This window comes from Buteo buteo, chromosome 24 (genome assembly GCF_964188355.1).
Source record: "Buteo buteo chromosome 24, bButBut1.hap1.1, whole genome shotgun sequence".
Lineage (NCBI taxonomy): Eukaryota > Metazoa > Chordata > Aves > Accipitriformes > Accipitridae > Buteo > Buteo buteo.
In genome coordinates, this window is record NC_134194.1 from 13913615 (window position 1) to 13938083 (window position 24469).

The following is a 24469-nucleotide window of genomic DNA, read 5'->3' on the forward strand; positions in this document are numbered from 1 at the left end:
TGAAATGGTATTCCCTAATCCAGACTGAGAAAATACCCTGTCACCATTTTTTGTACTGAAATACATATGCTTGGATCTTTACTGTTGAAAGAGGTACGATACCTTTAATCAAACTGGATGTAAGGTGTTAAGCGTAACAACAGTTGCAAGCATAACGGTGGAAAGATTGCAAACTTGGAAGAAATCACACAACTCCACATGAGTATTTCAGACTAAGGTATGTACTATAACTGACAACATTCATTTGCACAGTATATATATATGTGTGCATGTATATATATATATATACACACACATACACATACACACACACACACACACACACACACTTTTACATGTATGTAGCCTTCTCTCTCCTTGGCCCTGTATTTTGTAATTGCTCTCTAGCTCTCCCTACCCTAGAAAGACAGGGCACCATCGGTCTCCTTCAGCCACCTAGAGAATCACTATTTGGCCAACCAGTTTTGGCACTTTGGACAGATGATTTCCTTTCCCCAACACAAACCAGCAGCATATCTACCCATTCAGTTGATGCGTTTTTATACCGTTGCTACATTCCTCTGCTGATCACAAACACAGTCACTGTGACTGTGAGCATATGTTCTCTCTTTAAAATCCAGACAAAACTAGTGCTTTTTGCTTCAACTTCTGTGCAAACACCCAACCCTAATATTATCAGTCAAAGGTTTAGTTCTTTCAATAAATAACAGGAAATACCTGAATACGGTTGGGAAACCTCTGACCATCATCATCTTGGAAAAGATGATAGGCACTACTTGTTTTCAAGTTTACACATTTAAAAGGTAAAGTGTATATGTTTCATAAGCATGATAATAACTTAGTACACTCTCTTAAGTATAGATGCAGGTCTCAGATATGCAGTTTCCCTCGGAATGGTATGTACTGCTGTTGAAACTAGAACTTGTTTCTCAAATGCCGCTCTATAATTTGTATCACTAAACTCAAGTGGCCATTTAAAAAAAAAAAAAAGAAAAGGAAAAAAAAGAGAGAAAAGAGAGAGCGAGGGACAATGAGACAAAAGTGATTGTCAAAATCCAATTTGCCTTCACACTCCAAATGCACTTATATTTTGATAAGGGGATATGTCCATACTGCAACTTAACGTATTTAAGATTTAGCAGATACAACCAAAACGTTATAAAAACAGACCATAGAGTGGGCCAGCAACTAAGGTGTTTTAAAATAACTTTTTTGTCCTGAATAGAATTTTTCTAAGTCCCACTTTTGGCTGTACAACCGATTTGAAGAGAAATCCAGTTCTTGCTTCCTGTGTGGCTTTGTTTCTTAGTTCACATAGTAAAGCCAATAGACAATATTGAAGAAGGAAAAAACAACAGGGAAGAATATGCGTGACCATCGATCTATGGCATTTACATCAGTCAAGTCAGGAATGGTAATTTTCAGTTGAGATGCACGTCTCCGTAGCCTACTTTTCTTCTGTGCTACATGTCGCTCCAGGGCATTGCGACCAAAGCTGTGTCTGGGTAAGCCAGCTTTCCGGTACTGGATGCTTGAAGTGTCATACGCCAGCATAGTGCTTCTGCGGTCCCCAAGCCCCATCACAGCCTCGGAGGCAGCCATCTCATTTTTAATTTCAAGTGTGCTCAACAAAATATTTTCATGTGGATCCATCTGTAACAAATAAGAAAGCAGATTTAACAGGAGAGAAAGGAAGCCCGATCAGTTGCGAACTGAAGCCATGCTGACAAGGGCTAGTTCTAACAATTCTAATTCATTGGATGTCAGCCTGTCTGAAAGACTTTAAGCATAGCCATGACTATATTTATTGCCATTTATTTGTGAATTCAAGGAACAATAAGGCCAGTATAATATAATGGAATAAATGGTATTTCCCTAGACCCCATGTTCTGTAAGCAGAAGCAATACCTGGAAATGGAGTACATGCTCAGATCCTGAAAGTGGGATTCTGCCACTGGGTAGGATATCTGGGGCAAATATTGAACTTTGGAGGGCTTTTGGAGAGAAATCAAATGGAAAAGGGTCTGCTTTGTTTTGTTTTTTCTTCTTTCAAATGAAAGCTGCTGCTCTGATAAAAACTTCAGGTATTCACGAGGTCTCTCCGCCTCTATAAAATGAGGCCCAGAGCATGGCACAAGAGAATGCAAATTTTCAGTCCTTATATTCCAAACAGGACTGCTGGTTACGTGGGGAAAGGCACCGTCATAGTCTAACTAGGCCTATGTGGAAACTCCATTCCCCAGTGCTAATGAATTTCATAAATACAGTGCATGCTGTGGAGACCTGAACGCTGGAATAGCAGAGATCTGCAATTTCAAGCAAGGAAAAACATACAGAGTGTAATCACATCAAATGTACATTGAACAGTTGTTTCAATGGGTAGTTTTAGCTACTATATATTTTTTAAAGGAAGTTCAGTGAAAAAAAATATTAATGCAATGTTGTAAAGAAACCTCTTAGACAATCAAGAGGATTTCAATAATGAGGAACTAAATTCTGCTCTTAGGCAATCTGGAGTAGATCCGAAGTGTGGTAGGAGAACTTCAAAATAATCCATTTATAAAAAACAAATATAAGGTTATTTAGGAAGTTCTAATTCTCCTCCACGTTCCCTCTAAGTATATATTTTGAATTCTGTGATTAAAGAGTATAATTAAATAAAAATACTTTAAAAGCAATAATAGCTAATGAGCAGCTAATTAAGTACACTGACTTAGTGATGGTAGTGCAGATATACTCCAGGCCAAATAAGAGATGAAACTGTCCCAGAGCTCCTTTAAGAATAACTCAGCCACATTATTTATTATCATGTACATAATGTATATTATGATTATTATTGAAAGTGTACAAACTGCGACTTTTTTTGATTTCTAAACAATAATATGGCATTAATCTATTCTGTAATATTTAGAAGCCCGCAGTCAGCAGCAGGTACCTTGCTGCACTACCCAATATAGCACTGTATTTGCCATTATTGAAAAAACCCTGTGTAATATTTCACATGGCACGGTGAGAGAACTGAGTTGAAAACAGTTGCTTTTTAGTAGCATCCACTGCACAGTATTATGAACTGGGAAGGCAGACGCTCACAGAAGTGCTTTGGACCTACTGAAACACTGCCATTTGAGTGATTACATCTGTTCAAGTGATGCATAAAAACTGGCATCGCTGAGATGCCAGATTTCCTCCTCTCTTTTTTTTTTTCAATCTATGTGAGTTTGCACCCCTCTAGTTTCATTATATTTTAGTTTTAGATTAAATGTAATGACTCAATGTGAAGCAGCCAAAATCATCTATTTTTGCTTGCTTTCCATCAAAGCCATATGAAATCTTTGAATTTTCTAGTGTGCTAGTGAAATCGATCTTTTTTGAGCAGCACTGGAAAAATGGGAAAGTTGAGCTGGAACTCAAGAAAAATTCCTTTAAGAACTCTGTAGCATGATATTGAGCATGGTGAGGAAACACTGTATTGTAGCCAGGACGGCCATCAAATCAGTTCTCACCTGCATTAGATGAAACTAAGGCAAAAAGAGTATTCTGCTATTGTAATACAAACAAAAGCGAATACATACAAAAGCTTTGAAATAGATCTATGAAATTTTTCAAGAGAGCTTTCAAACATTTTCTTGTAATGAGTGTAGTTATTTAGAAAATTCTTACATGATGTTTGGGGTAAGACAAAATCAGCTGTTTGTTATTTGTTATTAGATCTGAGACAAATAATAAGACTTTCAGTATCCTGAAAATAAAAGCAATTACAGGCACTTGGCATTCATTGATCCCAAGAATACCTAAAAACAAACAGGGGAAGCATCTTACAAGAGGGGTGCAAAGCCACTTGGAAACTACATTTTCCATAGTTTCACATAGCCTTAAGAAAAGAACAGAAATTTTAGTTCCAATGACATCAGAGGAAGTTTGACATAACATCCACTAATGCAATGGTTTTACCCCTTAGCCCAGAGTCTGGGTTATTTTCACCTCAACGTTGTGCATTCTAAGATACTATCTTTGGAAAGATTTTAGTGCCAACAAACTTGTTCACATCTTAAATCTTCTTAGGACGAATCTACTTTAAGCATTTTATCCTTCTGATCTGCAATGATATTAGAAATTTGAGTGCTCTTTACACACTCATATACGTTCTATGCAACACAAATGCAAGAAAAGTTATTTTAGTCTACTACAGTTAGAGTCAGGCATGTTTTAGCAACATGATATCACTCCAGTTAACTTTTTGCTTTGATTCTTTTGTCACTTCTGTTCTCATTTCAGTAAACATCTTAACACAGCAAGCTGCTGCAGATATCTGGTAATCTTGGCAGTAGTTACTAAGATTAGCGATGCTGGGCAGAAAAAACATTTAGCAATATTCTAAGCTATCTTCTAGGGCAAAGTATCTTCTGCACAGATCACACTGATATCAGAGTTGGAGCATAGCATTTTTCAATATTTCAAGAATTTTTCAGAAGAAATAATGCAAAATACAGTAAAAATTAGTGATGGGCGAACCTTCAAGTGTTAGAATAGCCAGGTAAGCACCACAAAGTTCAGATGCTTCTTGAGCACTAATTTGACCCTCCTGCACCGGAACAGTGGATTGACCATAACAAGAACCGCATTTTTCATGGTATTTTGAATTCCCAATCTGAAGAACTCCCAAAGTTCCAATCCAGAAGTACAAATGAATGTGAAATTAAAAGAAAGAAACAAACAAACAACAACAAACAACAACAAAAAAACCAGAAAGAAATTAACCTAACTTTTCAACCTTTGATAAAAGGTTCCTTATCAGATTAGAGAGAGCTGGGAGTGTTATTTCCACCAAGTAGGTTCGCCCAACTCTAAATAAAACATGCTTTTGTAACTACGTGAAGCCTGAGATAGAATGATAATGAATTACGTTTATCGTACACAGCACCACCCATTCAAAAGGATCCCAAAGCGCTTTACAAGCATTTAGAAAGAAGAACAACTTCACTTCCCAGTGAAGCGCAATCACCTCTGAGGTGAAATGTGGTGACTGACAGTGCAGAACAATACACTATATTTTAGTTGAGGAAATGGAGAATGCTGTAGCCAATTGAAACTATGGGGTGGGTGAGTGGTGGTGGGGAATGTTAGGTAAGCAGAACAGTTACATAAATTGATATTTGGCCAGATGCTTGGGGTTGAGATGACCACACTATAAAAAAGTGCCATGGGATCTTTAATGACCGTAAGTGGTCAGGACCTGAATTTTAAGTCTCTGAGGATAAAAACATTAGAAAACATTGAAAGATACCTTTGTTGAATACATTTCTGGACAATGATATGTGCCAATTATTCTTCTGTCCTGTAAGTTAATAAAATCAAGACCAGTTTCCTTAGAGATAAGGCAGCTATTATCTTTCATTTAAAATTAAAGCACTCTAGGGTAATAATAGGACAACTAATTAAAAGATACAGGGACCTCTAAGCCAACAATTAGCATAAGTATATTCTGGCTTCAGAGGTGCTATTACTGCCTTGCTGTGCTCCTCAAGGTAACATAACGTTGTGATGTAAATGTATTTTTTCCAACTGGTCACTTGACCAAGGAAGGTATGATGATATGAAAGCAACTGTTAAAATTATTCTGGGGGAAAAGTAAGTGTAAAAGTGGTTTCAAAAGGAGGTGGAAGAAGGTTAAAAAGATCTCTTGGTGCTGAAGGATTGTTCAACCATAGAACTAGACTCTTTATGGTGAACAGGAGAGTTCAAACGTAATGGAGAAATTCCCAGGGACAAGAAAGGAAGCGAGGATGAAGATGAAGAAAAAGTAGCAGCAAGTACTATGGAAATAAAAGGTGAAAGCAGAAGTGGAGGAGAAATGAGCAGAGCTCAGCAACCATGCAAGAGGGTGGGATTTTTATAAATCAATCTTAAAGGTGGATGACAAAATATATGATGCAAATGATATTCACTTGTAGGTCCAGGTCAACTGGAAGAAAAGCTGACTCTGGATCCTTGAAAGAGGCCATGACCTTTTTGATGGCCTCAAACAAAGGGAATACAGAGGAAAGTGTAGAAATGTTACCATTATATATTCTTCCTGCGACCTAGAAACTCCAAAATGATGGCTTTCTAGAGGAATTCCTCTTACACTAACACATTAGCAACTGTAAAATACAAGGAAATTGCAACTCCCACACACATGCATACATACACACATATGTACATTAGGAATCCTCCAAGGATGACCAGATCTCTGAAACTACTAACATCGAGCATCTTGGTGATTATGCTCTACTGTTATGCCAAACACAGCTTCATAGTAGGAGGGAAATTTATACTGATGACTTGCAAAGATAGAATATTGACACTTTTCCTTCCTCATATACTGTTCATTTTCACCTATAACCTTCAATTACAAGCAGCTACTGATGGCTCATTTTATGACAGAATGTCTCAGAAGCCATGGATAAAATAGACAGTAGGGCTGGAATTTCTGATGGAAAAACCTTGTGAAAAAAACCCAGTTGTATATTCAAAAGAAATATCCTTTTTGTTAAGTAGGGCTGCCATTAGCCAAAAGCAAAATATGGTGAGCTAAACCATGAAGGGAGAACAGAAGTAGCCAGACTATTACAAAGATTAACACCCAAGATTAGGTCTCAGCATTTATAGGTTCTGTGAACTGACATTCTTAAGAACTGAAGACAGAAATAAAGATCCCTTTCACAATCAGGACCAACATGACATGCCTAGACATATAATTTAATTTGTTAGAGATAAAGACCTTAGTAGTATCTATAGCATAGTTTCCCACCTCTTAGCTGCTGAGCTTTGCTTGGAAAACCAGTAACATCCCATTCCTGACTAGTCACAATAGCTCTGGCAAGATTAGGTGAAAGTATGAAGTGCACTTTACGTGTAATAGGGATCTTCCACCTCATCACCAAGGTTTGACTTATTGATTAGGAACCACTGATCTCTGGGGATTGCACTAACTACACAAGGTAATGTGTGGAAGGTAGATAGTCCTGTATAAGCTGCTGTAAGGTTCACTCTGGAAGAAAAGAGAATTAATGATTTTCAAATGGCACCTGCCTAAAGCTGTACAGACATTTTTTAAATGAAAAGCAAGTCTGATAAGATAAAGCTGTATGAACTCAGAAAGCACAAATGCCTAGTATTTCCAAACATCCATATGTGAAATAATGTCCTTAGGAATGTAAAAACACTGCATTTCCATTGTCTGTACAAAACTGAATTTATTGCCAGCATTGCAGTAACTGTTTATGAAACCACATTAGCATGCATTGGCTCAGATTGCACTATACACCTAAGATTTAGGTCAGGCTGTAAAGCATGCAGTTAGAGGACAGTAAAATTAGGCTGACTTAAACTTTCAGGTTACTTTGTTTGGTTTCAGGTTAGAAAATCCAGAGAAACTCTGCAAATTAAATCAGGATTTTCTTTAGGTTCTTGAGCTTTTTAAAGCCTAAAAACCTAAGCAAAAAAACCCCAAGAAACCTGTAAGAATTAGAAAAAAAGAAAGTGAGAGGAAAAATGCACGATCTGGACACAAAGCTTTAACACTGCTCTATCTACTTGCAATTTGATTTCTAGGCATCTAGTTTTATCCTCTGATATATGTAATTTCTTGATCATTATCTTTAGCAACACATCAATAACTTAGTCATAAGTATTGACGGATTCTGGAGAAATGGTTGAAAACATATACTTTCTTTTGGCATCCATTACTTACACACAAGATTCCATATGTAAGAGGTTGCAGAATAAGTGTCCACATAAAATGAAAGAGGCTGAAGTATCTTTGGCTTGATGACATTTGAATAATAATCATGAAATATGAACTTGTTCAAACTGCACAGAATCCAATGTTCTAAACCCAAAAGCCAGCAAGTGAAATAAGCAGAATCAGGACTGCTGTTTGAATTATGGCACAGAATAGGAAAAAATGGGGAAATGGCCTACGGGTGTCCTGCCCTCAGCTTGAACCTTACACCAACATCTTCTAAAATATCTAAAAACATTCTAAAAATATTCTAAAAACATCCCTGGGGGGTTTTTGGAGTAAAGAGGGATAAATCATCTTAGCCAACCAAGAAAGAAAAATAGAGAGTACACTGTGTTTCTGTAGAAACACATCTTCCTCCATTTCACTTTTGGCCAAGATAATTCAGTCCAACGCAATCTCTAGTAAAGTGGAAGGAATAAATTATCTAAGTAAGGCCTTGATGTTGTACATGTTATTTCCATTCTAGTGCAGCAAACAGAGTTGACCAAAATCTGAAAACAGATACCTGATTCAGGAAATGAGCTTGTAACTTTACTTAAGTAGATATATTAATTTAATGGGACTTAAATAAATCTTAATCTTAGTCATGTTTTCAAGTGATTTCCTGTGAATAAGACTTTCACTCTCAATCCAAAACTACAAATAATGCATATACACATAAGGAGGAAACAATTATTTTTTTTTTAACCTGCAAGAACGTATCACAATGGTGGAGCTAAATATTAGTTAAGGAGAATTCTAATTGGGAAGTCTTCAAATCTGAATAAGCTTCATATTTATGATACCTAAAGGTAGTTGCCTTCCCTTCTAGAAATTTCAGATTTCTTTTTTCTTCCAGAAGACTGCAAAATCATCACTCAGAACAAAATAATTCTTGGTAAGTGATTCTATCTTAAAAATGAAACCCTTCCATGAAAGAAGAAATCTCTTCTATGTTAAAGATAAGCATCAAAAACTTCCCTGGAGAAAAGCTGAAAAATTTTAAAATTAATCTATCTGAACTTCCTGAAAGAATTTATTTTTACAAGGCAAATTTTGTAAATATTAGAAGGGGAAAAAATAATCTTTGACTGAAAATAAACATAAAGGAAGCAATGTAAATAGAACTGGAATTTTTGAAAATTAAGTTACAATTTTCAGCAACAATTTTTTACTGCTGAGACATCTAGGAAGAAGCAAAGGCAGGTGATTTGGAATAGAAGTCTTCTGGGGTACCAGTTAACAACAGCTCCAAATCCTGCCATTTTGCCAAGAAACAAGGTGTTAGGCAGCCCAGATTCTTACTAATACTGCTCTGATGAAGTATTTGTTATTTATTTGCTAAAATAACAACCCATTTACGTGTATACATTTTATTCTCTTGGAGATAATATAAATGAATAACACATCAGCATGAACCTACATCCTAAAAGGTGCTCTCTTCCATCTGTGAAAAATAAGAGCAAAATTTCATCAAACTTCTGTTCTGCCCATAAGCTGTCTCCTATTATGCTGTCTTACAAAATATACTTTAACAGATATACCTAGCACCAAATATCTACTATGGAAACAGAGCAAAACTGCTTATATAAGAAAGCTTCAAGAAAGATGAAAAATGCATGAAATATTTGGTTATCATTGCAACTGGCAAAATTTCTAAGATATGATTTGGATATAGCTATGGTTTTGACATATGAAATAGACAGTAAACATAAGGCTGATAAAGCTGCTCCTCTAGAACAGACTTCTGTAAAATACATAGATGTTATTCTTCTTGTTTGAAGTCAAATACAACATGCAAAGAACTATACAGCATACACTTGTCATGAGAGTAGGTGGACTGTATGGCAGTCTATTAGTGTTTCATCCATCTGACCACAATATACTCACTTGTCAACAGATTTAGGCTCGTGATTTTTGGGGAAGACCAACAATATAATTCTTGGGCCCAGCTCAAAGTTTAACATGGCCAGGGGCAGCACAAGGTCCAAGGAAAAACCTTGGAAACACCGACAAAGGCCAGATAAAACACTGGAGAGAAACTGCAGTTGATTCAACAAAAAAATTAAAATAATTGATATTTTTCTATGTAAAATCACTGACAAGTTTTCATTGTAAAGAAAATAAAGATGAATTTCCAAATTTTGATAACGAATTTCTGAATTAAAAAAGATCTAGAAATGTACTTCTTATGATCACGTTCAGTGCTGACGTAGAAGCTTGAAATACTGCCAGTTCCACAGCTATAGATACTGCAAGGCTCAGAGGACTATGTTAAAATTAAAAGTCTTCTGCTTTAAAATAATCAAAAGATCTGAATTTGTTGACTGAATTAGAACATTCCTGCATGATTTACTTGGACACTGATAGTCTGCTGTTTCAGGGAGAGTCTAACATTTTGTCACTCATTAAAAATGAGTGACAAGAACGAAGAAACTTTGTTGCCAAGACATGGTTAGTCATTTCAGATTTGTTTCTAAGTAAATTTCTGTGTATGCAAAATATATACCAATATTACATATTACACATATTTTGTATTATATTGGTTTTGTGTATGAATTAATCATAGAGAAATAAAAACTGGATTATAGTTTTCTTCCTGACATATTGGTGGCCTTTTGTGCTTGGAAATTTAAACCAAACTTGAGTTTGATTAGTTCAATGTATTATACAGTTCTATGGCAATATATATACACACCTATATAAAATATAAATATATGGATAGTACGAGAATTTCAGAACACATTTAAAATGAAGGAAAATGACTGGGGTTTTTTTGGCAATAATGTGCAGTTTGTTCTTGACACGTAATTTTATGGAAATGAGAAAAAATAGTTTACTAACATGCAAATGTAGTAGGTGTTTACGTAAAACATGATTATGTTCAATGTTATAAAAGTTTCATAAGATGCATTTCAGGAAGGGTGATCCACTCACAACTGAGAAAGCTTTTAATGAGTTAATGAGACCAAATATAGGCTTATTTTTAAATTGCAAATTGTTACATATTGTATATGCCTCATGATACAAAAAGGAAGAAGAAATAAAAGCTGAAGAATCATCTCTACATGGAATTGGCTTTTGGATCTTCTCCTCTGGCTATATTATTATATACTTTAATAAACAAAAGACCTTACATGCAACAATTGAAACTTGTGTAAAGACCCTTTTCCTACCCAAAACTGCTGTAGCTTGAAGGTATAAGAGCTCAGAATTCCATCGAGCAAAACGTAAGCTAAAATCTTCCATTTCTGAAGACCTTTATTTCCAGTTACCTGCAGGAACCTTTGGATACTCAAAGGATACACGGACAGAAAGTGGCCCAAAGAAAACGTTATTTTCATGTAATCATGTTGATTTAGGCTGTGTGACCTTTACTGTTGCATCCTTCAGGCCAGCCCAAGAGCATCAAGTTTCTGACAACTATATTACCAGAAAGTTTAGTTCATTTTGAGGACATGAACAAGGACAGGTATGCAGGGCTTTTTGTACAGAGCTTTAAGATGCATTAAGTTTAGGGACAAGGCTCAGCAGGTTTTTTGGGTGGGGGAGAAAATTAAGTTCAAGTCTCTCACACTTCTAAAAAGAGGAATGTAGGCATAAGAATAAACAAGATTTAGACTTCTATGTTTTAATATAATCTTATATCATTACAGAGGGATTCTTAAAACTAGTATCTAAGGAGTAAAAAAGATATTTTCTCATATATAGACTTATATATCTGTGTATATATGAACACAAATTTAAATTTAGGCATAATTCTATTGACCTCCTAACCTTTTTCCTCAGTTATGTGAGAAACTAACCTCTGGTGTCTATCTTTCTCCATATACAGAATTCTGGGAAAGCAGCTAGTATCCAAAAGAATTAGTAACTAAGTGAATATATTGATAAACATAGGTCTTCATAGCCCAGGATGACTGTTTCATTAAATTTAACATCCATGTATGCAATACAAACCCTAACGCCCTTTTTTAAAAAAAAAAAAAAAAAGGTAAAAATTATACAACTTGTACATGTCTAAATTGATGCCCAGTTCATATGCTACATTAGTAATATTTTGTTATGAATACTGCTAGTTAGGTTATTCCTAGGTTGTCTGGGCTATTCTGCTCATTAACCTTGATCTATCTTTATCTTTATGCAAGACAAGCAGTCTCCATGGCATGCTGCAGAGTGACTGCACCATGTCTCTCCTGGAAATTAGAACGTTTCCGCTGTTGGGGCAGGGGGAGAAAATTTTGAGGAAAAAAATATTTTTGACATATTGGGAAAATCTTTAGAATGTGTTCTAACACAGCAATCTGGGGTTTTTTTAATAGTGTTGAAAGTATTAACTTGCTTCAGTCTAGGTAATCTTACAGCCTAAAGAACAAACAACAACAAAGCTAAAGCATCGTAATTAATAGTTACTGATAGACTAAAGATGGGCAAAAAGTATAAAAAAGGATTTGAAACATGTATCCTCCTTCTTAACAGTGTGGGATACTATCATTCTGATTATGTAAACACTTCTGATAAGAATTTTGGATCACCTGAAATCAATTTCCCCTAGATTAGATATAAAATGCATTGCTATCTGCAAAAAGAAACCAAACATGATAATTTTCAGACACTATGAATAAAGCAAAGGGATTGACAGTCATCTTCTACATTATAATAGTTTTACCGCTTAGTGCCACCCTAGCGTATACAATCCAGTGATCTCAAGACTCATGAGCACAACTAGGTTACATCCCCTAGCACGTAACATTTAGAGTTACAACTTCTTTTTTGGGTAGAAATTGGCTGACTCGTGGCCATTCAATTAAACCTTGGCAAACTCTTTAGAGCTGATCTGCTTTGGGAAATCAATTCACTAACCAGACACACCTTCTGGACTGCAGCTACATACATTTCTTCTACTTTACTGTACATCATTCGCCTTTTTGCGCCTTATTTCCCCACAATTTGAAATAGTGATATAAACTGCATTAATGGATTCTTTTCTGCAACCAAAAGTGCACTTAATTCAGGGTCACAGGTGGATGACAGGTTTGCAGATGCACTACAAAAGGGATAACGTGCTTTAAACAAATGGAGTGTACACACACTGGTCGTATTAATTAAACGTGGCATTCGAAGGAGCGCGGCTGCAGAAAGAAAACCTCACGCAGTTGACTTGACCTTTATTCAGATGTCATGTGGAATACCACTACAGATTGTGGAAATAAATCACCTTCTGACTGCTTCTGCAAAATGCTGCAGGCTAAAACTGGAACTTCCTCAAATTTCACTCCTGTCAAACCTCTGGTTTCAACAAAACACAAAGAGGCTAGCCAAGCACTCTGTGCGTTGCTGGTTGTTTCATATGCAAGTTGTTCCTTGATAATGCATGAATGTAAATTTAGGAGAAAGGCTGAGCTTTTATAATCCATGCCTACTTTTATTACATGTCCTTCAGTAAACTTCTGTGTGAGGAATACCTTGTGACCCTGGATCAAGAATCAGTCTTTGTGCAGTTTTACCTGTACTGCAAACAGCAGGAAAACTCTCCTTGGAGGGAAAAGAAAGAGGATGAATGCTTTCCCTGAAATCTGGATAGTGGTACCATTAGCTCCAGCAACATAGAGCAGTGAGGATTTGAGATCTTAGACTGAAATTTTAAGAGCTTCATGTTGCCTTAGTGTTTTGATATCCTGTTCACTTTATTAACCAAAACTGTGCATATAGCCATTTTAAAATTCCTGTTCTTTACAAAAGCTTTTACATCTTGTTATAAACATGTTTTACATGCTTACTCGTGTTTTATACTAGAAGTACCTCTACTGCATAGGGTATAAGGTGCAGTTCTATGTAATAAGTACTGACTGGTTTTAGGTACCTTTGCAATAACTCCTCCTCCATAGCCGTGCATTATATGATTTCTTCAGATAGAAATAAAAAAATATTGCTGTGAACTGAAAAGGCTGAAGGCAAGTCAGCAGTAAATCAGAGGGGAAATAAAGGCATTAGCCAAGCCTAAGCTAATAAGCATTGCTTTGAAGCAAGGTATATTATCTCGGGCCTGCAGCCCTCTTAATTCATCTTTACACCTTAGGCTGAAAATGGAGGAGAGCAACTTTGCTTGCAGCGCACTGGAAGCTATCACAAGTTGGCCTGCAAAGGGCTGCATGGATATATCAATGGATTCACATTGGCTCAGGTTAACACACTCCATCTAATTCCACCCCTCTTTTTCGAAAGAGACATCTATGGATATGACAGTGAAAAAATGCACAGGCTCTTCTACTTATTCACTAGTGAAGTGGTAAAAAGAAGTTTGGAAGCTGTTATGGGAAATGGCAGGTAGCAAAGCAATACCTGAGCTGACTCTGTGCTGTTTCCAAGTGTGCTACTGTAATGGATGGCATTGTTGGCACAATGAAACAGAAAGTACTCAGTCTTCATGTTTGAACAGCACACGTACGTGAGCCAGTGAATCTGAAAATGGGCACCTGGATGAGGAGGATGCTGTGGGAACCCTGTTTCCTTGCCAGACTCTGTCCATCCTCAGCCTGACCAGTTGCATAGGTGAAATAATTAGGTGCAATCACTTGTGAAACAGGTGATTGCATGGTCTTGTTTGTCTTAAACTCTGATAATGCAGTGGAGTCCTCTGAGAATGAAAGATCTGAGGAGAACTATTCAACTTTTCTGATTAAACTTGGTCAGAATCTTTTCCCTGGTCAAAAAGTTGTAGGGGAAAAATTCAGCAGCTGAAACAATTTGATGGGGAGGAAAGTTACCATGTAAAGTGCAGCTGAGAGCAAGTTAAGCTTCTGTTTGTTCTTTCTTTGCCATCTCATCTCCGTTAGCAACTGTGTGCTAATTTGGATATAACAACAGTGGGTCAGGAGGGCAATGAATTTGCAAAGACACCTATATTTGTTCAACCCTTCTTAGCTCACTAAGCCCTACATTCATTCTTCAAGAGAACATTTATATTGTGATTCAAATCTATTAATATGCTGTTTAATCTCATTATCATATTAAAGTTCCATGTTCTCTACTTGGTACCCAAATTTCTGATAGAAAAATGTCATTAGTCTGACAATTTCACTTGTTTGTGACTTGGCACTGTGTAACAGCAACACACTGTAACTTTCAGGCTTGCTGACTGAATACTTTATGTAATACAAAGACTACTGAGTAAAGAATTACTCATTGTTTTAAAAATACACTCAGTATGGTTTAAAAAAGTCTTTGTGTCCAGAAAAAACCCCTTATCTAAACATGCAGAGGTTAGCAATGTCAGTTCAAATTTATTTGAAAAAAACCAAACAAACCAACAAAAAAACCTGACTGAATAAATCTGTATAAACAGTTTTATGAAGTGTTGCGTAATATCCTGACATTTTCCGCCTGTTTTCCAGAGGGAAATTGCTTTATTAATGCTCACAATAACAACAGCATGATTGCAAAATTAGAGGTAGTTTTATTTATGTGACTTATGTTATCACGTACTTCAAGTATATAGCCCGTAAACTTACAGCATGTCTCTGCTTTAAGTTAGGTTGGACACGTCTAGGATTCGGTTATTGCTGCAACTGAATACATTCTAAAACCACATTCAGTGATGTATTTCCAGTATGCAAAATGTAATGCCACTTCTGTGAAGTGGCAAATCAAATTACTTTGAAAGAATATAACAAATTTTATATAAGAAAAGTTAATTTGCAATAATTAACTGTTCTAAACCTAGAGGATCTAACTATAAAGAAAAAAAAATGATTTAGAAATAAACACTACCTGAATAACATGCCTGTAAGAATTAGAAAAACAGGACTAGAAATGGACGTCAAGATGCACCAAACCATTATATGGTAATGCCTCTACAAGGTTTGATATCTGGGTCAAAAAAATGCAAGTATCACATCCTGTTTCTAGCTAATATCCTGGTAAAGAAACCATAGTGATGTCTAAGAAAAAACTGTCAAGAGATGGATCTGTAGCCCTTCTTTTAACAAGAGACTTGACGTAGGAACTGGTAACAATACTCACAGCGACTATCGTCTCTGCTGCCTGACACACTTCCAAGCTTCGTTGCTTTGGAAGAGGATGGCGTACAGCTGCTTTTTCATTACAATCACCCCTTGTCAAATGTACAGATGGCAAGATGCAAGAAGCACTTCTTTACAGATGAAGAAGAATCAGCCTTTCATTCAGCCCTGTACATCTACCATGGTCTTTACAGTGACTGTTCTGGTTTCCACTACACAGCTGTAATGGAGGTTTTCCGATCTATCCAGGATAACAAGTATGCAGATATCATTGATACTGAAAAGCATTTTCACCTTACTTATACCTCCAGAGAAGTCAATTAATGTATGCAGTAGTCTGGATCAAATAAGATAGATGAGCAACTGTGGAAAAAACAGCAATAAAATCCAAAAGACGTAACAACAGCATAAGCAGCAGGTTGACCGGGAATTTAGTAATACAGGAAATTATACTGAAAACACAGAGCTTGGGAGGTGATCAGACTGCAAATCCTGAACAACACAAAGACTAGAAGATGCATCGGACACATCACAGTGATTAGCATCAGTAAAGCCCATCTAAGCCACAGTTCCAAGATGGAAACATCCAAGGTAAAATTATTGGACCCAACAATGTAAGAAAATATAAAAATTAATCAAAAATACCTTGGCTACTGGATTCTGGAAGAAATTTATGGGGAATAAATCAGTACTGAGAGAGCACCAAGAAGCTCGTTATTTGAACTGTGATAACAGAAATTAAGTATATTAAAATGGCTGGGGTCTACCTCAGAAATTACTAGCGGTTGTACCAGGCTCTATGCTGAGATCCTGGTAAGGCTAATCATCTCCTTGAAGATGAAGCCAGGCTTCATAAAGCAGAAAACTTGAAGGGTTATATCACAGTAGCTTGTTTCCCTCCCCCACCTCCTTCTATCTCCAAAGGAAACAGAAACCAAAATTACAATTAGAAGAAAAAAGCCTCATAGAGGCTTCTAGACCAAATCCTCTGCAGACCATTTTTATGTAATTACTGAAATCCATAACTTTCATCTCTTAATTCTGTAAAGTCTTTGACATATTATCTTAACACTGAAGAGATGCTATGTCCCAGATATATGTACAATTACCCAAAGGAAGATAGTCAGCTGAACAACATTGTGAAGCCAGAAGTTAGAATTTGGCCCTATTTTTTAACATATCTGCCATTCATCTGGAAGAAGCACAGGCAATATATTAGATTAGCGCCCTGAGCCTAAAGAAAAGATAGCATGAAATGTGCCTACAAAGGATCAAAAGGATGCTGATGACTGTGAACATGTCTATTTAAAACAGAAAAGTCCACAGAATAAAATGGCATAACAATGGGTTAGAGTATATATATGATACTTTATGACGCCTATTAGGTCTTCAAGCAGAAATACAACACTCCCAGTTTACCTATCCTTATATACACACTTGCAGTACTATGCCATTCAGAGCAGAAGAGATAAAAAAACTTCAGACTACAAAGATAATAAAGGCATTTAAAGAAATAACATAAGACAACAGGCTTGAAAAGAGGGGTGAGGAAATTATGCAGATGCTATCTCCAATAATTGAAGTATGTCTAGAGTAAGAAGAAAGCCAGTGATTTACCTGTAAGCAACAATACGACTGTTTACAGGGAGAATGACTAGCCTTGACAAAGGCAAAAGATGATGAGTTAGACTAAGGCAATAAAATGCTGAATGCAGCTTGAGAAGCTTCAAGAGTGGAATGATCATACACACAGCCATTTTAACCTGAAGTTACTGCAAAGAAAGTTAAGCATGTCCAATATGATTTAACACATCTGTTAGTCTCAATCTTCCTTGAGTTTTATGTCCTTTAAATTTCTCCATGATTTTATTACTCGGGTTTCAGAATTCAAGAAGCAAATCAAGATATAGGCCCACTCCCTTCTCTTCCTTTCCCTTACCCCAAACAGAGCCAACAATCTTTGAAAATGAGGGAGTATACGAAGATACAATCTTCTGTGATGATTCAGACTAGATATAAGGAAGAAATTTTTTACAATGAGAGTGGTGAAGCACTGGAACAGGTTGCCCAGAGAACCTGTGGATGCCCCATCCCTGGAAACATTCAAGGTCAGGTTGGATGGGGCTTTGAGAAACCTGATCTATTTAAGATGTCCCTGCTCATTGGAGGGGGGCTGGACTAGATGACCTTTAAAGGTCCCTTCCAACCCAAGCTATTCTATGATTCCATGATTCGAAAAAACCAAACCAAAACCAAAACCACCATATTGGGCATATGAGGTGAATACAGAATGAAATCTAAAGAAAGATTTGGCCACGGTTTCATCTGGAATAGCCATGGGGAAGCTCTGCAGCCAGCCTGATGGCATCTGCTCAAATGGAAAAACCAGGACATTCTCCTCCTGAGTCGCCAAATCTCCAAGGGATACCATTGGATTCAGCAGATACCACAGTCACGGAAGAACAGCTTCTGTTGTGCTTCCATACTGTTTTGTAGGCTCTCTAGTATCTTCTGAATAATACTGAGCAAAGATAGAGAGACTGCCAGTGTCTGTGCTGGCCCTAGAACCTCTCCATACCAGAGAATTCAACAGCATAAATGGAGTATGTATTAACTTCTACCTTGATTCTGCAAGTAGCTGTGGATGGAAGGACTAATCAGCACTTCTCTTCTCACCACCTTCTGTTGTTTAAGAAGTTGTAAGAGACTGTTACCAAAAAATGGTGTTGGAATCTGAAGAAAACTATTACAGATTTGCTGGTCTATAATGTATAAACAAAGATGCTGCACTATAAGCAGCAGTTCCAATAACTATTTATCCACCTTTTTTAGAATGTCCGTGCTGAATACAGTAACAGACCTGTAAAGAAGTTTTCACCCTCATGTTCTAAGGTTTATTACTCATGGCATTAATCTTCTCTCACATAGTATCTGATTCTGATAAATTCATAATATTCCATGTAGTGATACAAGAGCAACCTAGTAATATCACAAAAGAACACTCATTCTTCATAAAATTAGTCCTTCAATGTTGGACCCTAATTAGAGATGGAGTGTTCATTTGGTCCCATTTCTAAAATACTTGGATTTTTATGGAAACCTGCATCTGAACCAAATTCGGCATTTCAGGCCCATTTCTGGTTCTTGTACGTGAAAATAATTGTATAATATATTTGGCCCACTTTCATAGATAAAATATTCAGGTCCATTAAATATGAATCTGTTTTCTCGGGGCTGGTCAAACAGCAAGAACAGCTGTCAGCTCCTTTCCTCCTCCCCAGAGCAGCCTAGGTGCAGTAGGACAGGGCTCTCTGATCACTACTCTTTTCTGATCCTCTCCTGTTTGGTTCTCTATCTGTTGCTTAAGGGACTGCAAACCTGATTATCAGATGAGAGTGCATCTGGATACCAGAGCAAAACTGCCATAGACTATGAACCATGCTGGCCTGGTATATTAAGCAAAAGGCTCAGTATAAAAAAATATACATAATGTAAAGTTGTTCCCGGTATGCTTTGTGTAAATCCTGTAGACTGGTGAATTTCTGCAACAGTTGCTGGAATTAATTTACTCTGCCTACTGGATTGGATTAGTACACTAGTTACTGCTTTCAAATTCTAGTTCATGATTAGCAATTTGTCACTAGACTTTGGCTATTCTGTTATGTGGCTGAAAGATCTATTGTATGAATAAGTATACAGAAAATATCACAAGTGAAACAGTATACAAAAACATACCTCAGCTAGTGGTGACACTCTGACACCTATGGACCTTAAATTTCCACTGATGTTGGAGGAAAGATTTCAGGTAAACACAGATCTAGTCTCATAAAACTACCTACAGGGTTTCTTAGTTAATAGCTTTGATTGTTTAAAGGGAAACTGATTTTTTAAAAATAAACTTGACAAATTAAATAAAAGCTTGTAGATTTTTTCACATTGCTGAAAAATCACCAATAGAAAGAAAAAGATTTTACAGCATCTTCATAAACTTTACAATGAGAAAAGATGATCTATGGTACCATAACATCAAAATTAATCTCATCATTATGCATTTGCCTTCATTCATTAAAACATGTTTCTCTCAAATTAAAAAAAAAAAATAAATTAATGGACAGGTGAGATCTGAGACACGACAATATAATCCTCCATCTTAAAAGACACTAAACTATAACCTAAAAAACTAACTGGTTTATGCTATCAAAGTGTGATGGATTTTTGTTGTTCCAGCAAAAATGGAACGAAATGTTCTCCTGTCTGCAGGCACACTATGGTAGTATAGTATTTCTAAACAAACATGAGAAATTCCACCGCTAGAGCTGTATGAAACTTATGTTTCCACTTCATGGAAAATCACTTGGGTTCTTTCTGATTTCAATTTTTTTTTTAATTCTGATTTTGATTTTTTCCCCCTTGGAGTATCATGCTGAATTACAAATTCGAAAAGCTTCTCATGCAAAAAAAAAAAAAAAAAAGAAAAAAAGAAAAAAAGAGATAATTTAACTTTATTTAACTTTCCAATTTTGCATGTGTGTGAAAGTTTATGCATTTCACACTGAGTACTTTTTAGCATTCAGCCCAGATTTGCCATGGTGTGAAACTCATCCAAAATGGTCAAAATGAAAAATGACAAGTGCTTTATGGTAAGTGCTCCATTTTCATTAGGCATAATGGATACTTTTTCCAAAAGTGTGTATCTTGGCAAATGTATTTTCTGCCTCAATTCTCCATCCCCAGGGGACCACTTTTAGATTCAAAATTAAGAACACAGCAAGCTGATGCTTTATTTCTGAGCAGTTTCTCATTTAGTCAACAGTTTCCTGGGCCATTATATGTTGAAAATATGCAAACTTTTCAAGCTTTAAACACTTCAGTTGCAAATATTTCTTCTCCAGGTAATCTGAAAGATCTATGAAAGTAGGTTAAATTTAGGTTTTATTTCCAATGTTCCATACAGCTCTTACTAGAATATCAACTATAGCCATCATTTTGGATTTGTTCCTTTGAAAACAGATTAGACATATTTAACTCTACATCCTGACTGAGAAAACATCTCACAGGAAAGCTTAACTGAGTGCATGCTTTAGAAAAAAGTAATTCAGTTTTCCAGGCTAGAGGGCAGCATTCATTGCTGAGGTGGCTAAGTACACTGCTCTGCAGAGCCAAGATCATAATAATCCCACTCTGCTCATTTTCTACAAGAAATTACATTTTAAAGCTCTGTCTGGCAGAAGTGAAAGTCTGCCTTCCTGGGGCAATGCTAAAAATATATCCCCGTTTCAATTCACCTTATTGACATCCATTCGCAACTTCTCATTGTTGGCACTGGCAGCTTTTTCTGCTGCTTTCTTTTGACGCTGAGGTCCCCTGCCAAAGAAGATGTAGTTGACCAATGCGTACTCCAGCAGAGCCATGAAAACGAAGACAAAACATCCCATAAGGTACATGTCAATGGCTTTCACATATGGAATTTTGGGAAGAGTCTCTCGAAGATGGGTGTTAATTGTTGTCATTGTGAGCACAGTTGTGATTCCTGGAAAAAAGGATTAACAAGTCTATTGACCGAATTAATTTTAATTTTCTAGCATAATAGCTCATAATATTCAAATGCTAGAGCTGAAAAATTCTAGATTTTTTTTTTCCTGGAGGAAAAAAACCCACCCCTAACCTCTGTCCATATTCCTTATCTTTGTCTTTAATTTTTTGTACAGCAAAGAAAATTACAGCTGTAATAAACTGCATTCAATCAAACAAACAGTAGCTGGATTCTGTGAGTATGTTTTTAACCAGCTAAACTGTAACCTTCTCTAACAAGTCTCAGTTATAAATTACCAGCCTAAAGTCACTGTTACCTTGCTTTCCTCCAGCATTTTCAGGAAGTCTGCAGTCTTGAATTCTTATGGGAAAATGCTACACAGAAAGGCCTGGTAAAACTCAGACAGTATTCTGTAAAGCTAAAATGTCAAATTCTCAATTGTATCTTTTATGGTGACTTACTTATTTATCTACATGAGAGCTGCACTGGCAGAAATCGGTCTGATTTATACAAAATTTGGCAATAGATACTCATGTTTATTTTTGTAACATGCTTGGATCCTCTGATGAGGGGCACAGTATAAACAAACACACATGGGACTGGTGATGAGTACTCTAGAGATTAATTAGGGAAATGGTTTTGCTTTTAGAATGTAAGGTAACAGTAAGGAAAAAAGCCCTCAACTTAAGAAGTTAACTATACAATGCTAGTAAAACTTTATTTAATTCATACCTGAAAGGAAAAGCAATTTATAATCCATAACACAGTGCTGAATGTGTATTCTGGACTGCCATGAGCAAAAGCAAACTAAATGCATTCTCTTTGGAGAAAAAACAAGCAGTTTTTCAACAGAAAATGTTGAGACAATTAGGCTAATTCTGGTTACAATGATTATACAGTTAGCTAATTCAGACATGAAATCACTTTAATTTTTATTTAAATTGTGATGATTTAAATGCTGATTCAAAAATACAAAGCTTAACAAGCCAGACATAAAAAGATGTAACAGATTTATTTTTCAAATCATGCACTATCCACTAAGCCAGAAGCAAGAAAAAGCATTCAGCTAATGCACACTGCATGACGTGTAAAAATGCCTACCTAAAGCAACTCTTGCAGCTGAAGCGTCATAATTAATCCAGAAGGAAACCCAGGACAGGATAGTGATCAGAATAGAAGGCATGTAGGTCTGCAGAATGAAGTAACCAATGTTTCTCTTAAGTTTAAAGCTGAGAGACAGCCTTGGGTAGGCACCTAAAAGAGAATATTTGGTATGGCCATAATTGACTTACATAAAGCCTGAAAACATTTTTCTGTCATTTTGTTTTTATTGTTTCATGCAACATAGAGTACACACAGAATTGAAAGATACAGGATAACCAGCTGTAGAATTTCTAGCAAGAATTGAAATTAAATAATCTTTTATTCTAAGGGTACAAGGGTGCTCTAGGTGCATATGTGCTGGGGATCATAATATTCAACAATCAGCAGCCAAAATACATTTCAAAGCATCAAAGCATGGAAATGCTTCTTCCCTGACAAGCTGCAGTATGTCTACTTCAGTGTAAGACTTATTCTAACCTTCTCTCCAAGTAATGCAACACTTGCCCTTTGTCACTGGATACCAGAAATAATTTCGTGTATGAAATACTTGTTCAAATGGGTGCCTAGAGATCACTATTCAAGTCCCATTTCTGCTTGGTTTTGAAGAATTTGGGATGCACAGTTCGTCTATACTCCCTCCAAAGATTATTTCTATCCATATCTAGAAAGTGGGCTTTGAAGATTTTTTTTTTAACGTACCTAGCAGCTTTCTCAAGTAGGTAGAGAGGATCCTGTAGTAATAGCCCAACCCAACTCTTGTCTCTTTTGAATGATTTAGTATGTCATTGAAATGTTCTAGTTGTTTCTTGGTTTGTTTTTTATTTTATGAAATCCAACCTTATTTTCTACTCCTCCTCACAAAGCATCTTTTCAGCCTTCAGAAAGTCATATGCTTACTAGCCTAGGCTAAACTACAAATCCTGTGGAACAAGGATTTTAAAGGTTTTACAGCAAAGACAAAATAATTAGTCTAATACATCCACAGCTTGGCACAAGGAACTAGAAATAGTGAGAGAAAGGTTCCTAAATTTCCTACAGGCTGGGTTACTCCTTGTTGGGGTTAGGGCACTGAGGTGTGTAAGTAGCTTAATCAGTTTTCATAGGAAAACAGAAAATACAGCTTATTTGACTGAGCCTTAACATGGCGCACTACTGTATCCTCTTCATATGTTAATGAGTGATGCCTTATACACTGTGAAAGCCGGAATAAAAACCGCCCCTTTCAAAATTCACAGTTGCTGCTCTAGTTTATTCCTGTTTCTAAAATTTTTGCTCAGACCTTGACTTGCATGTTGCAAATTAACCCACTTCCAAAAGTCTTCCCAGTGAATTCCCCTTTTAACTTCCCCTCCACAAACCTGTAGAGAAAACAACATTCTTGGTGATAAGCTTGTAGTCTACAATGGAGAACTGTGGCAGTTCAATCTTTGTCACTCCTGTGACTGCATTATCACCCCCACGCCAGTAAAATTCAATGTCATCTGTTGTATAGCCATCTATAAAAACAGGAGTAAACAGTTAAGATACACATCTCTTCTGACATCGTGGAGAACAGTCCAGAGCATTAACTCAGAAAAAAACTTCAAATATATTTCTAAAACTAAGCTGTTAATAACATAATAGATATAAATACACAGACAGACACAGGTAATTCTAAATATAATTTCAACTGGCAATCCTACGTATATTTTAATCTTTGTTTTTTTAAAGATATATTGTATCAATATATTAATAAAGCAAACCTTTAAAAACCAATGAAGACTACACACATCCCATATATAGACAGTAACCGCACATTCAGTTTAAGGTAACTTCTGATCCCAAGGCTGGCTAAGACAGTGTGGGTTTGCTGTAATTTCAGCCCCTGGGCTGAAACACCAGCACTGGTAACAGAAACATGACCAGGTCACCTCTTGTGCAAAATGAACAGCATAGGAAAGAGGACAGTGAGAATAATACAGGTAAAAGAGAACTCCAGCATACAGTTATCTCATTATATTTGCTCTGTACGCTATGTAGTTTATAATCTGACTATGGACGAAAAGG

The 24469-nt window shown here is 36.4% G+C and overlaps 1 protein-coding gene across 2 annotated transcripts in view; it reads right to left on the minus strand.

The window, feature by feature from the left end:
• Positions 1-476: 476 nt before the first annotated feature.
• Positions 477-24469, minus strand: part of GABRB2 (gamma-aminobutyric acid type A receptor subunit beta2) — a 171677-nt gene continuing 147684 nt past the window's right edge. The window contains exons 6-9 of one of the 2 annotated variants that reach the window (XM_075056694.1): positions 23782-23919; positions 22421-22573; positions 21072-21316; positions 477-1653 (exon numbers count right to left, since the gene is read on the minus strand). In XM_075056694.1, coding sequence (XP_074912795.1) covers positions 1306-1653; positions 21072-21316; positions 22421-22573; positions 23782-23919 — 884 coding nt within the window. In that variant the 3' untranslated portion in view covers positions 477-1305. Of the gene's footprint in view, positions 1656-21067; positions 21317-22420; positions 22574-23781; positions 23920-24469 lie in introns of both variants that reach the window. The other variant, XM_075056695.1, reaches the window with a different exon arrangement.